This window comes from Rhagoletis zephyria, unplaced genomic scaffold (genome assembly GCF_001687245.7).
Source record: "Rhagoletis zephyria isolate East Lansing unplaced genomic scaffold, Rhagoletis_zephyria_1.1 Rzeph_scaffold_00248, whole genome shotgun sequence".
In the NCBI taxonomy this organism is placed as follows: Eukaryota; Metazoa; Arthropoda; class Insecta; order Diptera; family Tephritidae; genus Rhagoletis; species Rhagoletis zephyria.
This window is the reverse complement of record NW_016157332.1, coordinates 228,208-245,448: the sequence shown is the minus strand read 5'-3', so window position 1 is coordinate 245,448 and position 17,241 is coordinate 228,208. Positions and strand designations below refer to the sequence as shown.

The following is a 17,241-nucleotide window of genomic DNA, read 5'->3' as shown; positions in this document are numbered from 1 at the left end:
TGCATGGGTAGCAAGCAGCGAAATTACATATCAAATACAATAACAAGAGACAGCAAAAAAAATTAAGTGAGCGAGATGAGAGGAATGAGAGAAATATATAGCATTCCAACAACAAAACAACTAGCACAGGGTCGTATTTATCTTGCTATGCTATTTTGCATAATATATACATGGGTTTCGACGTTGCATATTTTGCAGCGATAGAAAATGCTGTTTCCCATGTATTTCGTTGTTGTGTGTTTGCAAGTTATGCAATCTATGCAATCCGTGCTACGTGCAATGGCTTTGCAAGATTTGGAGAATACCCCTATTGCGTAGTTAAGTGTTGTCAAGCCCGATAAATGCATTGCATCCATGTATATAGACTATATTTTAAGTACTAAGCACCCAGTATACAGCTATGTAAATACTGCACATATTCTATTGTATAAGGTGCATATGGTAATTGAAACAACATCATAAAAATGAAATTCAGTTATTTGTAAACTGCGTACACGAACGCATGAATTTAGTTCAAGGGCATAACCTTCTATACTTTAGTGGCATAATGTTGAGAATACTTATGTTTTATTTTCATATAAAAAGTGTCCTCGAGAGTCATATGCCATCGAGTGCCCAGATTTACTGAATTATTTGTTCTCAAATTTCATTGTTTTCTGAAGATCCCTTAAAAGACTACGCAACTCGTCGGATACGTATGTGTCCTTGGCACACCTTCTAGCATTATTTGTCTTATATTTTATTTAAACTTCTAATAATTGGCTTCTGAAAAAACTAAGGGTATACTCACCGATATAAATATAGCCTAAAAATATGAATGCCGCCTTGACTTTTTCTGGAAAACCTTTTTTGAATGATATCTGATTCATAAATATGTCACGAAAATGACTAAGATAAGTGTAATTAGTCTTTGTCATACAAAAAAAAAAAAACATGTTAAATAATTTTGACTTTGAAATTTGCAAATACATCTCTGGACTTCAGATGTTAGTTTTATGAAAAGCTTGCTCATGACGGAACAGAGGTTTACTTTTCTCTATGTGCGACATAAATGTTAATATTTCAGTGCGCACACATGAAAAATTCTGAACCCTGGTAAACAACTTTCTTTACACAAGAATGAGTGAAACCATTTCATTCTCGTCATAAAAATATATAAAATTGACTTAAAGAAATTTTAAAAATTCAGTAAATTCATAGACGATTGTTTTTCCTCACGATTTTTTTTTTCCAATGTGGGTCGGTGCCACATAGATTTGTTAGTTTCGATTTCGATATTGATTTCTGTTAACACGTATGTATTTCTTAAATTATGGACGCTCATGCAGGCGTAAGAAAAATGCCTATGGTTACGGTGTATGTGTGTGTGTATGTATGTTTATGTATGCACAAGATTTTTCGAATCGAGATTTGATTGTAATACAATAAATACAACCTTTAACCAAGCACTAGTGGCATACAATAGTACTTAAGCAGATAAGCTGAATGCTGTGTTCGAATGATATTTTTCATATTAATCACATTTCATTACTATAACAATATATGTATGTATAAATACATATGTATGTATGTATGTAGATTAAGGTGTCAATCGAAAATGTTTTTTTTTTTTTTAATTTCAAGACCCTACCACCTAATTTTATTCGTTTTTATGAGAAATGTTATTGCATATTTTTATAGATTTTTTAAAGATCATTTAGAGGTCGCGACCTGTCGATTATGGTCAGAAAATACGATTTTGTAGACTCATGAGTTTTTGAATTACTATTTTTGATTCGATTTCATAGATCGAATATAATCGGAGAAGGGGATATATAGGCCTTTAAAATGGTATATTGTAATTTATTGTCGGACTTGGCTTGTTGGGGTTTTTTATCGGGTAAAGTAAAAAAAAACCATATTCTCTTAACTGTTTAAATTTTGACCATCGATAATTTCCACAATTTCAAAATATGTAGTTTTATCAAAAATTAAATCAATTTTTTAATAAAAGTCGCCTAACTTCATCAATTTTTATGCGATTGCAATAAATGGGCTATCCGTTTGTTTAAAAAAAGATTTAATTTTAGATAGTTTTACATATTTTAAAATTGTGGAAATTATCGATGGTCAAAATTTAAAAAATTTAGAGGAATATGGGTTTTTTTTATTAAACCCGATAAAAAATCTAACTAGCCAAGTCCGACAATAGATAATTATATACCATTTTAAAGGCATATATATCCTCTTCTCAAATCATATTCGATCAAAAATAGTAATTTAAAAACTCATAAATCTATAAAATCGAATTTTCTGACCTAAATCGACAGGTCGCGACTTCTAAATGATCTATAAAAATCTATAAAAAAGGCAATAATACTTCTCATGAAATCGAATAAAATTAGAGGAAGGGTCTTGAAATTACAAAAAAACATTTTTGATGGGCACCCTAATGTAGATGGAATCAGTCGACCCATGCTCGAAACTTTTCATTGAAGCACATTGATTTTTCACTTAAGAAATTATTATGAAGCTATATTATTTACATATATTTTACATGAAATTTCGCGCTTTTAATCGAATATCTAATGTTCGCTTAATCATTATTTACAATGATTTTTAAGAAAGCACTTATGCAGATTTGTTTATTTACAATCAAACTGCATTTCATGTGACAGTAAGCCATTCTGAAATCTATTTACATTTTTACTTATATCATCTCAAGAAACGAAATAAAATAAACAAATGCATATCTATAAAACCGGCAACTAGACGCATTTCAACAATAATTCAACACGGAAAACATTAAAATAAGTCGATATTAGAAGAAATCTTTTAACCTGTTTTGAGTCACCAACTTCTCCAGGCCGTGTATTTTTTTTCTGGGGAAAAACAGTAAAAACTTTCATGTAGTTTTTTTGCATGTAAATATCCTCACTCGTCATTATAAGAGACTTCTTAGCTTTGTATGAAAAACAAATTCCTTGGACAACTGCGCATTCTAATATGTATGTATATATACACATAAGTAATAAGTGTTCATTTAATTTATTTACAAAGGAAAACTATTTTCATTTCATTTAATATGTATTTCATTCATTTTCGCAGGTAAGTTTGAATTCAGAAATTTAGAAATTTTATTTTTGAATTGGAATATTTCACATATATATACTTATATAATTAATGTATTAGATTTTCAGCGACGATTCCCCTTTTACGCAATCGGAATACAAATTTTGATTACATTTGCATACCTTCTGATTTTGAATAATCTTTATCAGCTTGTGATTGAATTCAATGCATATGGACATATGTATGTGTGTAGGAATATTGAATCATAATTATTACAAGGTTATTAACTAACTAAGAGAAGCATAAATACTTAAACTTAATGTGCTACTACTGAGCGGAGTCAGAAAAGTTTGAGGAAAGTAAACGTGCAAAGGTTTAAAAACACATATGCATTAACTTAAGCAGTTACGTATGTATGCATGTGTGTATCATATTCCTGTAGGATATCGGGTTAGACTAACCAAACATACGCAAAGGCCTATTTAAATTAGAAATTTCGTGTCCTAGGCAGCGTCGAATTGTTTCTTTCTGCATATCATTGAAACCAGAAACAGGTCAAATGAAACATTTTACATTACAAAACCGAAACAAGGAACTGATGAATTGTACATTACATTCGATCCTTTCAAAACAGTGTCAGGTACCCAGTATCCTTGCGAGGCTATGTGTGCTATGTGTGCGTGTGTATTTTGACTGGTACTGTTTTAAAATGCAATTGCCCCACCTAGGATTACAATTGAACCATTTTTATTACAAATCACCTACCTAAGGGTAATTAATTTCCCTTAAGGGTAATTTCCCTTAATTAAGGGTAATTATTTAATTTAATTTCAAAATCCCCGAATTGTAATTTTTCGAATAACTCGAAAACCAGTTTTGTATTAGGCGACTAGTTTATATTCATCCACTGAAAATAAAATTTCGTTAAAATTCTACGAAAATCTTTCGTAGTCTTGGTTTTTGTACAACGTACGAAACTTTCGTTCATAATACGAACACATTTTTCACAACGAAACAAGATTTTACGAACCATTCCTAAATATAACAAAAGGAGTTTCGAAAGGCATTTTTCCAGTACTATTTATGAAAACTTTCATTTATTTTACAAAACACATGCGTAAATTACCGAACAAATCTCTGTACCAATAATTTTGAGTATTATAAGAAAGCATTGGGAATATTTACGTGTCGTCTTAAAATATACGAAATCTACAATTCTGAATTCGTTTTATTTAATAAATACTTTCGTACATAGTACTAATGCAGAAAAATGTTTTTTAAATTCGTCATTGCGAAATTACCTGTTGGCTGCTCTGAGACGTATAATATAAATTTAAACGTTTTATAAAGGCATTTGCTGGATAAAAAATACAATAAAAAATTCAATATTTATTAGTGATTTGATCATTCGTGGAGCTATCGATTAATCGTAACATTGCTACCTACTAGCTGGCAAAGGTGAGTGAGTGAATTTTAAGTTTTGTTTTTTGCTTTTGTTTTGTTGCTTTTTATTGTTGTTGTTTTATTGTTGCATATAGAGCGTTGACACATCATCTCCATGCAATGGCTTATCAGAAAAAAATTAAACACTGGTGAGCGTGCGCTGCAACATGTATGAACAGCACCCGAGACCCCGAGAATAAATAATCCAAAACAAATACATATATATTTGATGTTTGACCGCAATACAAATTGCCTGATGGTTTTCGTTCGGTAAAACTAAACCTAATTCTTATTTATTTACTTTCATTAAATTTTTTATTTTTTTTTTTAGATTGAGCCTGATTTCGTCCTCTAATTCGGAACCAGAAATGAGGTCATTGATAACCTCATTGCTTTTTGCAATTTACTTTTGGATAATACTGTTTGTTTTTATGATATTGGTCGGAAACTGGACTCGAATCCAGACCATGCGGAATGGTAGCGCGAACTGCTAACCATTGCACCACAGCGGCCTCCAATCGGAATTCAAAATAAAAATAGTAAATATTTATTTAATTTTAAACTGTGTGAATTGTACTCCAAGGTAAAAGAAAATCAACAGTGTTTTTATTTGGTAACACAAATTCACCATGGCCTTATGAATAGCGCATTTATGTGCCTATACCCGTATGTTTCCATTGAAATTTAGCTGTCTTATACAAGTTTTTGGATATTTTAAACAAGTTTGAAAATATTACATTTTTTATTTACAGATGGAAAGTATACGCATTCTCACGGACTATAAAACCATAGCTCAAATGATAACACAAAACTTCATTATATTTTTATCATTAATATTAAGCGTTTTTGCAAAACATTTCGTTAAACAAAAACCCTTAAAATTTACAATAAAAATAGAATAAAAGTGTTGTTTTATAACTCGTACTATGGTGTTTACAGTGTGGCGAATGAAAGCAACGACCACAGATTTTACGAAAATAATCTCGTTAAATATACGAATTATTTTTGTGCATTTTACAAAAACTTCGTAAAAAAAAAACAAATAAATAATACGAAATTCTTTAGTAAGTAATACGAACGCATTAGTAAAATATACTAAGAATCTGATGTCTCATATTTTCGTAGTATGTACGAAAACAGTTTTGTGCAATTAACGAAAACTTTCGTGGCTCAAAATGCCGACAAATTCCGTAAGATTTACGCAAGCTTTCGTTATGTTTATGCAGATTTTATTTTCAGTGTGTGTATGTGTGTGTACTACTGTGTACTAGTGTGAACTGCCGCCAAACATACATAGTACTATTAAACCAGCCTGGAGTGAAAGCTACTAGTCGTGAATTAGACTACTATCAGTTGGCTTCACAGTTCAACTGGTCCGTCTTCTATAATTTTTTCGATATTAGCAACTGGTATTTTTAATACGACGGTGTCCTACGAAACGCCAGCTAGTCGAAATACTAATAGCACGTACCAGTTGAAGGGGTATGCATCAATAGTTAAGAAAATAAATCTGCAGCTTTGCTCATGCTATTATAACTGTCACAAGTCCAGCAGGATTAAGCGAAGGAGTGCCGTACTCAAATCCTCAGCAGTGAGGAAACTTCTTCTATTTTTAATGTAATATAATTGGATTCAGCTTATTTTTTAATACTTTGTTTTTAATTTAATTTTTTTACAGAGAAAAAATATTTTTTTAATTCACCGACATTAGATTTTTTAAAATTTTAAGTATTTTTATATTGCAATATGTGTTCATTTAATTTATTTACAAAGAAAAAATAATGTTTGATTTCATTTAATAAGTACGCTGAGGGAAAAAAATTTAGAATAACAAGTAAGAAAGTCTAAGTTCGGTCGGAGCCGAACATTAAATACCTGGCGCAAATATTAAATATGTGTTTTTCACCTTTCCGAAATCTACCGCTACATGGTAAGCCGGGGTGTATTAATTTTGGGTAAATTAGCGTCCTTAAATTTCGAAATATTGAAGCTGCATTTCCAAAAATTTTAGCCGTAATTTTAGCCCGATTTGAATAATTTTGAACGTTTAGCTGTTATGTGGCAATCATAATAACCATACCGAGTTTGGTACAAATTGGTAGAACGTTTACCGAGATACATATATGTGATCATAAGGGTGCGGTGCCACGCCCATTTTCCAAAATTTTATCATAAACGTATTTCTTGGTAAAAAGTGGTTGCAAGCATCAATTTTGAATAAATTAGCTTTAATATTTACTGCTTCATCGAAGACTTCGTATTTCTCTAAATTACCGTTATATGGAATGTGGGCGTGGTTATTGTCCGATTTTAAAAATTTTCGGCCATTTCGTACGCCGTACCAAGGCCAACAAAAGTGGCAAGCTTGGAAGAAATCGGTGCAGCGGTTACCAAGATATACACATGTAACAATTTTCCAAAAATTTATAGTATTCTTATTTTTCGTCTAAAAGTTATTGTAAATATTAATCTTGAGTGAATAATCTTCGGTAGTTACTAAAATATCGCTGTTTTCGTATTTTTGAAAATTACCGTTATATAGGAGGTAGGCGTGGTTATTGTCCGATTTTTCCCATTTTCAATACCTACGCCCGAAGGAAGTACACGTACCAAGTTTCGTTAAGATATCTTAATTTTTACTCGAGTTATCGTGTGCACAGGCGGACAGACGGACGGACAGACGGACATGGCTTAATCGATTTCTTTTTTCATCCTGATCATTTATGTATACATTTGTCTATATCTATCTCGACTCGTTTTGCCTGTTACAATCAACCGTTCTGTGAACAAAGTTATAATACCCTTGTGCACAAGTGCGCTCGGGTATAAAAAAAGTGATATATTTAAAGAAATACGCATATGAAAGAGCATCAACCCAACTCGTTTTAAATTTGAGTATGTACGCTATAAAATATGTCATTGTGATGTGCACAGATACTTTTTCGTAATTAAGAAGAAAGAAAAATAAAATTTAATTTTTTGTTCCGTCCGGCAGCAACCAATTGTATGTATCAAGCGTCTTTGCACACTCAGCTACAGCCATACATGTAAATGTGTTTTCAAATGTTAAATTTGAACCAACATCACAGCGCGCGATTAGTGCATTTGTGTGTACGTGTTGTCACCGCTGTACATGCTTTGTATACATATACTTTTTTAATTACATATGAAAAAGCATCCGAGACGTGCAAAACGGCATCCGTGCAGTGAAAAATGCTTCATTTTAATCCGGGCGTATTTGAATTGAATATTTCCATTATTTCCAAATTAATTTGAAATTGTAATACTGGTAGCTCTCCAGTATAGCTGGAACACTATCGATTGTCGTCACAACTATCGGTAGTATCGATACTATCGAAAATGTCGACACTATCGGTAGTACTATCGATAGTTTTTAATAAAAAAATCCAAAAATTAAACATAACAACATTTATTGAAAATGAGATCATAATTGCCAAAATATGTCCATATTTTTGTTAAGGAACAAAAGTTTATCTATGATTTTTAGCTTCGAGCAGCATCTGCGCTCTGAAATTATTTGCCCTACTTTGCTAAATGACCTTTCCAACTCACAAGATATAGCAGGTACCGCCGGCTTTTACTCTTATATAGGCGGCATACACGGTGCGTCTGACTCGCGAGTCATTTATGTACGTGTTGACTCGCCTTCGACTACACACAGTTGAATCATTCAGAGTCAATCCAGGAGTCATGTCGGTGTAACTAACACAAATTTATTATCACAAACACATCCCAACCAACTCGCGAGTCAGACGCACCGTGTATGCCGCCTATTACTGAATAATGTTTGTATGAGTGAAAACTATCGATAGTGCTTATAAACTATCGATGTTTTCGATAGTCAAAAACCATCGATACTATCGATAGTGCCATCGCTAGTTTTCCAGCTCTACTCTACAGATCATCTACTGGAAAGTTTACTCACTGTTTTGCAACACACTGCAGGACAAAAGTTCTCTTTGTGGCGAAACTATTTAGTCATCTATTTACATTTATATTTTTGTAGTGTTAACAATGATGTTCTACGAAATGCGGAATATCAGCTTTGCAATTTAGTCCCGATTTTTCTTTGTAAATAATTTGTATGATTATTTTTTTCATAACTACTAGATTCAATCAAATTTGGTAGCGCAATCTACTTAATTTTTGTGAGGTGCCAACGTACGGATTTTTTAATGGCCACAAAAGTTTGCGAATACGCAATGACAAACGATATCCGGCTACGTCTTTCTGCCTACAGTTCAAATTCAAGTACGTATCAGTTTACATATCGTCGCTCCCAACGAAGAGTAGCACATCTCAAATTACCGTGGAAGACTAGCACATTTCACTTTTCACGTCGAAGACTAGCACATTTCATTATTCGCGTCGAAAAGTAGCACATTTCAGATTTTCGCGTGGAAGACTAGCACATTTCACTATTCGCGTGGAAGAGTTGCACATTTCAGAATTTTGCGTGGAAGAGTAGCACATTTCAGATTTTTGCGTGGAAGAGTAGCACATTTCACTATTTGCGTGGAAGACTAGCACTTTTCAGATTTTTGCGTGGAAGAGTAGCACATTTCAGATACTCGCGTAGAAGAATAGCGAATTCATATAAAGTGGTACTAGCAGCCGTACAAAAACCAAACATACGTGTATGTAATAATTATTTCTCCTCGACTAAGCTGAGAGTTTAATGTTGTGTATGGAGCTTTTCGGTATTTTATTACAACAAGAATAAACGTTTATTTTCCTCCTACTCGTTTGGACGCATATTCGCGTCTTCCTCAGGGAATCTATTTATAAATACGAGAAACATATATGTGCATTAGGGTGGTCCAAAAATGCATGTGAAAAAGTAAAGTCGGAATTTTTATGCTCTCACCCCCCAAGATTGTTCTATACCGAAAAAATATATCCCTATTTTTTATTTTGAAATCAAAAAATAGTTAGAGGTCGCTCAAAGCGCCCAAAGTTTCCCATGTACATATTTTATATGGGGAAAAACACTTTTGGTAGAAATGGTATATAATTCAAAAAAACTATTTTTCTATCGGAAAACTTTTTTCAGCTGCAGGATTCCCAATAATAATACCCAATTGTTTATTTAACCTTTTTTCATCGCAACTATAATTTGTAGGTCCGCCAAAAACCCCAAAAACCCCGAAAAATGCAATGGGGGACAAATAAAAAATCGTTAGTATTAAAAAATTGTTAAATAAATAATTGCGTATTATTATTGAAAGTCTCCTGAAAATAACCAGAGTTTTCTGATCGAAAAATATTGATTTTCAAAAATTCTATACCATTTCTACGAAAAGTTGTTTTTTCCCATACAAAAATACATGGAAAACTTTGAGCGCTTTGAACGACCACTAAATATTTTTTGATTTAAAAAAAAAATATGGGTACACTTTTCTATATACAACAATCCTAGGGAGTGAGAGCATTACAATTCCGACTACTGTTTTTGGACCACCCTAATGTACATGCAGTCATATCAAAAGCACCTCATTTCAAAGTGATATTGTTTTCCACTTATTTTTATTTACTTATTTTTAAGAATTTTCATTAAAATAAAGTTCATTCTCTGAAGAAGTCCATATAAACCCATGATTCAATAATAGAAAGGTTTTGTAATAAAACAGTCTTCTCGCTCCCACACATAAAATCGGCTCCTTTACTTGTGCATAATGTTGCTTACTCTAGAGTTTCTAGTGATATTAGTAGTAAAACCAAAAATTCTTCATACTAAATATTCGTTGGCGTCACCTTGGTTTGCGTAATTTTCTAGAACAAGTGTAGAATAGCGACCGTTTAGCTATAAAATAACCAAACATGCCGATTGATAGAACTTTTTACGCTGATTTCAACGATACCAAATTTATTTGTCACTGGTAAAAAAAGAAGATATAAGAGGTTTATTTGTATTTTTTATTATCACTAAATTGTTGAAACCCAAAAGTAGATCATGATAAAGTATGTAATATCGAATTAAAGATAATAACTTGTACTTTCTAAATTATATAAAATTCTTTACCATTAATTATGCAGTTTTTTCAAAAAAGGTTATTTCATGAAAAAATAATATTTCTTGGATTTTTAGTGGTTTTGGTTTAAAAATACAAAAAGCTATAAATTATGTACATCAGCTGAAGAACAAATTAATGACCTTTATGGTGACGTCATTAGCTGTTTAATTGGTTATAAATTACATAAGATATTAATATTTAAAATATCTAAAAACTGAACTTTAACCTTCTAGAACCTCTTCATTTTTTACTTGCGCCAAATCATTTTGGCATGGCTGAAATGAGCATAAAAAGTTCTATTGATCCGCATTTATAGTTTTTGCATAGCTGAACGGTCGGCATTCTAGATTTGTTCCCGGAAATGACGAAGAACTTAATTCGAAAATGCATATTTTTATGTATTGTTTAGTATTTCCATTAAAACACCAAATATATTGCAAATTCGCATAGAATTAATAATACACATTTTACTTCTAATTGTATACTTTGCGTACTTTTTGTAGTACCATTCTACTACCGTTTTCGCAAAATGCGATCACATTCTTCCCCTTTCTCCTACTTCCAAAATACAAATCTAGATAGAGGAGTGTCAAATTTTAGCTGTCACAAATTACACAACCTTGTATTATTGAATCATGATATAAACCCAAATTTAAAACTTTATAGAAAACTAAAAAAATCTAAAAATGTTCATCCAAATGTCAAATAATTTTTTTCTAAGAATTTTTTGAGTATATAGAATTAAAGCCCTTTAAATTTTATTGCAATAATGTGCAAGTTTCAAGTGGCTAAAAAATTTCCGTTGTTGCGGTTTTCTTTCATATAAAAATAAATTGTGTTTATTCGTTATATAGTAGCAAATGCGACAAAAATAATCAAAGGAATCATAGGATATACCGTCGGAATTTTATGAATTCTATAATAGAATTACACAAATATAAAATAAGCACTTGAATTTCCAATATAAATTATGCTTTTATGATTTAGTTTAAATGTGCTACTCTTCCACGCAAACATCTGAAATGTGCTAGTCTTCCACGCAAAAATCTGAAATGTGCTACTCTACCACGCAAAAATCTGAAATGTGCTAGTCTTCCAAGCAAATAGTGAAATATGCTACTCTTCCACGCAAAAATCTGAAATGTGCTACTCTTCCACGCAAAAATCTGAAGTGTGCTACTCTTCCACGCAAAATTCTGACATGTGCTAGTCTTCCACGCAAAAATCTGAAATGTGCTAGTCTTCCACGCAAATAGTGAAATGTGCTACTCTTCCACGCAAAAATTTGAAATGTGCTACTTTTCGACGCGGATAATGAAATGTGCTAGTCTTCCACGCTAATAGTGAAATGTGCTAGTCTTCCACGCGAATAGTGAAATGTGCTACTCTTCGTAGGGACCGACGATATGTTGTCTACGGCACTCCCTTTTTTGTTTGTGTGATTACTTACATATATATGTATGTATGTGGAGAGCATGTGTAAATATGTTTATGTATGCATATAGGCTGGTGTGTGTTACTGAAACTACATGTGTGTGGGTGTTTCTGATAAAAACGAAAAGATATGGAAATTCGTATGTTAAATAATACTTAAAAAACAACAACTTCTACTGCTAATGTTTGGAAGCGTTTGAACAAATTCTACTGCGGCATACTCCATGTGCGCATGCGTGTTTTCATTAAGTGACTGTGCAGTATCCTTATTACATACTATGGGCATTCATATAAACACTTAAATGCCTCGTAACCACGAAAATCTCGTTAATAAAGCGTTTTTCCATACAAAATTATGTACGTTTACGAAGTTTACGTGGTTACGAGGCATTTAAGCGTTTAGATGAATATCCCTATTATTTATATTTTAATCAACAGCGGAGAATTTCAATGAGTATGTTTGAGATTAAATATTGAAAGAAAAAATCAAACTCATATTTGGAATACTGAAACTTTTGAAATGTTCTCACCTGTTGATCACCAACTTCGCCTGGTCTCAACAACTGTAATTAGTTCATGTTCAAAAACACAAAATTAAAATTAAGACATTCAAAGGTTCACCATTATCTATTACATATATATGTATGTGTGTGTGCCTTTTCTTAGGTTCAAGTCAATTTGATAAAAAAAATTCAAAACCCTCTTCAGCACTTTGGGGTTTTTATAGACCACGTTGCCTTAAAATTTTACGACCCATATGTCTAAATAAGTATTTGCATAACTAGGTTTCAATAAATTGTTCGCTAAAAACCGGACGCTGTGTAAATACTTGAACATCCGTGTCCGCTGAATTTCGGACTCGAATATGAGCTTAGTTTTCATTTTGCATGCAATGCAGCAAAAAGATTTCAGAAAAAAACATGTTTTGTTTAGTTTTATTAGAAATTTTAATTTAAGTTTGGCTAAGATTTTTTAAAACATTAAGTAAAATTTCCATTTAACTAGCAAATGTAACCATTGTTGGTTTTCTGTTACTCTTTCCCTGATTTATGCTATGAAAAGCAGGCAAGTTTTATAAATTTGGATTTTTACAACACCAAAATAGGTTGCGTTTTGGAAATGGAGTTGTAGAGAAATTAAAACAACACTAGGGCCCCCTGTAGGATTAAAGGAAATGGGTGCTGGTATGTTACAGTGTGGAGTGAAGCGGAAATTGCTGGAAGCGGAGATTTAGACTTGAATGTATTTTCAATACGACTGAGGTTGAGTTCCGAGATTAAACATTGTAGAATTTTTCCTGATGGCTCTAAATATGACGCAGGATAGGATCTGCAGTATATATAGAAAGTAACGGGGGAAATCTTCACTTCCCGCTTGGGAAATATGCCTGGATATTTCAAGCTGAGGTACGTTGTGGAACATAGATGGAGGAGTTTAAGTGTCTATAGATACACTCAAGGCATTGGCTAGCACTCTTATTACTTCTAAACTAAATCAGACTGAAAAAAATAATGAGCTTGTTTTACTCTGGATGGCAGCTCACTCGGGAGTGTCTAGTAATGAAGGATCTGACCATTTGGTCAGGGAGGGCTCAGACCAGGCATTCCTCGGTCAGCAACCAGTTATAGCACTCCCACACTCGGCCAACGAAGCCATCGTGAAACTGAGTGAATATCTTGTTGGGTAGTGGAAAAATTCGAGGGGCTGCAGGTGAGCAAAACTCATGTTGCTCTCAATCTCAAAGGGTCTCCTTGGGGTAAATCGTGTATATTTAAAACCGTTTATAAGGGAACTCGAAAACAGGACAATGGACGGTATATAGTCTGAGTGCTAATTTCCTTGTTAGCTCTTAATAAATTATACTGGAAGTTGGTCAGAATGATGAATCTTGATCACACCAAACCCGCCTTAGTTAGGGGCAGTTAAGCAGCGATCACGGCAATTGGGTCGGAATGAGAAACATCTTTGGCAGCATGTAGTCAAACTCTACTGAGTCCCAGGACATAGAATGAGGATGGTTTAAAGATATACGGGGACAGGTCTTGGGAGACCTCTATTGGGTACACAATGGGCCTGTGTGGGCTTCGAGTAAACTCCAATAACTGGAGCCCCTTGTCCAACTTAGCCTAACCTTGCCTATGCATATGACAAATTTTAATACTAAATATTTAACTGAAATATACTTAACAAAGATTATTGGTTTCGGTGTTGAAATCTGTCTTATACAGTGACTATATTTAATAGTGGTTGGTGGGATTGTTCTGTCCGAATTCCTGTCTAGTTACAGGTGCGATAGCCTGACAGAACAATCAGCCTATACCTGGAAACAAGTTGTCGTTAGCGCGCACAAGAAAAGAGTAACCAAACCCACAAAACCCATTAAAGAACTAGCCATTTGCAATTATGCTACCAAACAATTTGTTGGTACTACAAAGCAATAGCGGTCGAATGGCCAGTCTAAAATAAATATTTATCACAAATAAAATCAGATTCTTGCTAGGCTCAAATCGTTAGTGGTAAGCAATAAACAGACGGCAACGCTGATTTGTATTAACAGTTGATATGAATAAAATTTTACCCTGGCAAACGGTATTACGGATTAAGCAAGCCGCAAGGTCGTGGCTTTTTTTCGCGAAATAACGACACGCAACAATTATGATCTTAATATATCACAGTTGTGTGAAACAAGATGGTCGGAAATATATAAGGCTATCATAATTTTATAATTTTCAGAAAATTTTCCTGAGGATGTGGAAGCTTTAGAAAAGTTGTCAATTCAGGGAAATTTTTCCACAAGAAAGTCTGCGTATCAATTGTGTGCTGCTATAACAAGGCCGATGTTCATCATTGTTTAACGACAATTGCTAAATATTGAACGCTGCTGGAACCTACAGAAAACATTTTGCAAATGAAGACAATGGTTAAGAGGTGGTTAAGAATGATCGCAAGAATGCAAGAGGAGTCACTACGGAGTTAATTAAAAAATTTCTCTACCAAGTTTGGAAGGTAAACAGAGAAAACAGAAGTATCGGTCAATGAAAATGAGTACTGGCGACGGTCTATAATAAAACCGTGTCCGGATTCACTAATGGCTGTTTTACAACTACGCTTTTCCCATGAAAATACTCCAGCTTTTTCGTTTTTTCTAGATTGCACCCATTGTATTCGATTAAAGCTCTACCCAGAAATGCAGCAGACTACGGTAAAGCGGTCGGCGGTTAACCGCTGTCAAAAATAAAACTCACAAAGGCATATGGAATTGCTCATAGTTGCGGCGGCAGCGTTTTCACCGCCGATGTTTTTCGGTTGATTTAAATTTATTTATATTTTTACCGCCAAGCGGGGACGGCACAGTGTTGATTGAGTCTTGATTGTAGTAATTTTTATTATTTTCACAAGTTTGCCAATGATTTCCAGAAAATCTATGTACATACACGCACGTACCAAAAAATATTTAATTTTAATGATTGATAATGATCAAAAAGACAACTAACGGAAGCCGTCGTGTGGCGCAATTGTGTTTACTCTGACGGATTTCACTGCGCAACTGTTCAGCTGTTCCCTTACCGCCGATCGCTTTACCGTCATCCGCTGTAATTCTGGGTAGAGCTTAAATGTTCCAGTGAAAAGGTACAAAGGACGCGAAGGACTTTCAACAGATCTTTGATCTAGATATGGGCAGTGAACTCATTCTTTGGTACAACTTATGGAAAAAATAGAAAAAGAACTTTTCCGAAAAAGATATGAAGGATGCTGAAGTTGTAGATCTATTTAAAGAAAAAAACGAATTTCTCCCCGCGATAAATAAGTGCATTTCCATTTTGAGCGCTTTTCCATGCACAACAACGACTGTGTGGCGATCGTTTAGTACACTTCGTAGAGTTAAAACCTGGCTCAGAAGAACAACAGGAGAAGAAAGGCTTTCTGGACTATGCATCATGAGCGTTGATAGAAAACTCGTTACGAAAACCGCGAGATGATTCAGGAGGAAATAATCGAAAAGTTTGCTGAAAATCGTTATTAGCGTAAAATTATTAAATAAAAAATATATTAAAAAATGAACAAATATATTTCGAATATCGCTGCCGTCTGTGTATGCTTTTACGTTGTTTGCAGCCAACGCACTTCGCGGAATATGCTCCCAGTGGGCAAATGTAATGTATGGTTATCGAATAAATAATAAGTAAAACAGCCTTTTACACATTCGAAAATGATTTTTTTTTTTCTAAGGCGATGTCCTAAGAAAAGCGGGGCATTCAATTTTGCATTACCAGTAATCAAGGAATATATGCGATTTAGTATGAATATTATGGGACTTTTTGGATACATTAGAATGCTGATTACATACAAACAGCAATATAATCTAGAAATCATAAGGAATACATTACATTATTTCTCACGCATGTAATGTATTAGAACTTTTCCCACTGGGATTGATATGTATATACACATGTATGGTGTGTAAATATGTAAGTTGTATATGAGTGGTATGGACATATCGCACACCGTCTTCAAAAGAGTCACAACTCAAAAGAATACCTTCGTCAGAAAATGCGAAAAACTATTTCGTAGCACATGCTAATCATATGGGCAAGGGCGACTTTACCTTAGGTTTTTTTAACAAATTATAACAAAAATTTGCTCCAGCTTTTGCTGAAAGGTAAATAAAAGCTCTGTGTACATTTTAGCGCATAGTCTCAAAAATGCCAAATTTTGAGTTGTGACTCTTTTGAAGACGGTGTGCGATATGATACCTGCTAAAAAAAGGATGATTCTGGAAATTAAAAAAAATGACGCGAACTACTGACACTATGTTTGTTAATAATAAAGTCCGATTGGGTGCAGTAGTCTCAAGTGATCATTGTTTCTTGTTCTATGAAGTATACCATGTATGTAGTATGTACTTATATTAAATATATGAAAGATATGTATGTATGTATGTATATAAATATATGCTTAAATATATAAATGTAAAAGATACATATGTATATGTGTGTCTAGATCACCATATATAGTATACATTACTTGTAATCTATTTGTTGCATTGTGTGTTGTGTGTATACATGTATTGTTTTCCAATAGTTATCAGTAGAAACAATAGTTAGTGAGGACGTGCATAGATGTTTGATGCTTACCCTATTATCCGCCACTTCACCGGGTCGCAACTTCTTCTGAGGAACCGATGAAGATTGTGGAACGAGTTTTCATATGCAAACATGCGGTGGAATTGGTGGTGGTAGGTTGAGGTAAAAATTTGTGTAATAAGTGTGACGATTGT

The 17,241-nt window shown here is 33.5% G+C and overlaps 1 protein-coding gene across 20 annotated transcripts in view; it reads right to left on the bottom strand.

Moving 5' to 3' along the window:
- bt (projectin protein bent) overlaps window positions 1–17,241 on the bottom strand; it is a 276,654-nt gene that overhangs the window by 97,184 nt on the left and 162,229 nt on the right. For 11 of the 20 annotated variants that reach the window (XM_017609687.1, XM_017609702.1, XM_017609685.1 and 8 more), the window contains 3 exons: window positions 17,099–17,134; window positions 12,494–12,526; window positions 2,820–2,861 (listed from right to left, as the gene is read on the bottom strand). The exons of 1 other annotated variant lie outside the window; for it this stretch is intronic. In XM_017609687.1, coding sequence (XP_017465176.1) covers window positions 2,820–2,861; window positions 12,494–12,526; window positions 17,099–17,134 — 111 coding nt within the window. The remainder of the gene's footprint in view (window positions 1–2,819; window positions 2,862–12,493; window positions 12,527–17,098; window positions 17,135–17,241) is intronic. 8 more of the 20 variants (XM_017609704.1, XM_017609705.1, XM_017609689.1 and 5 more) reach the window with 6 other exon arrangements.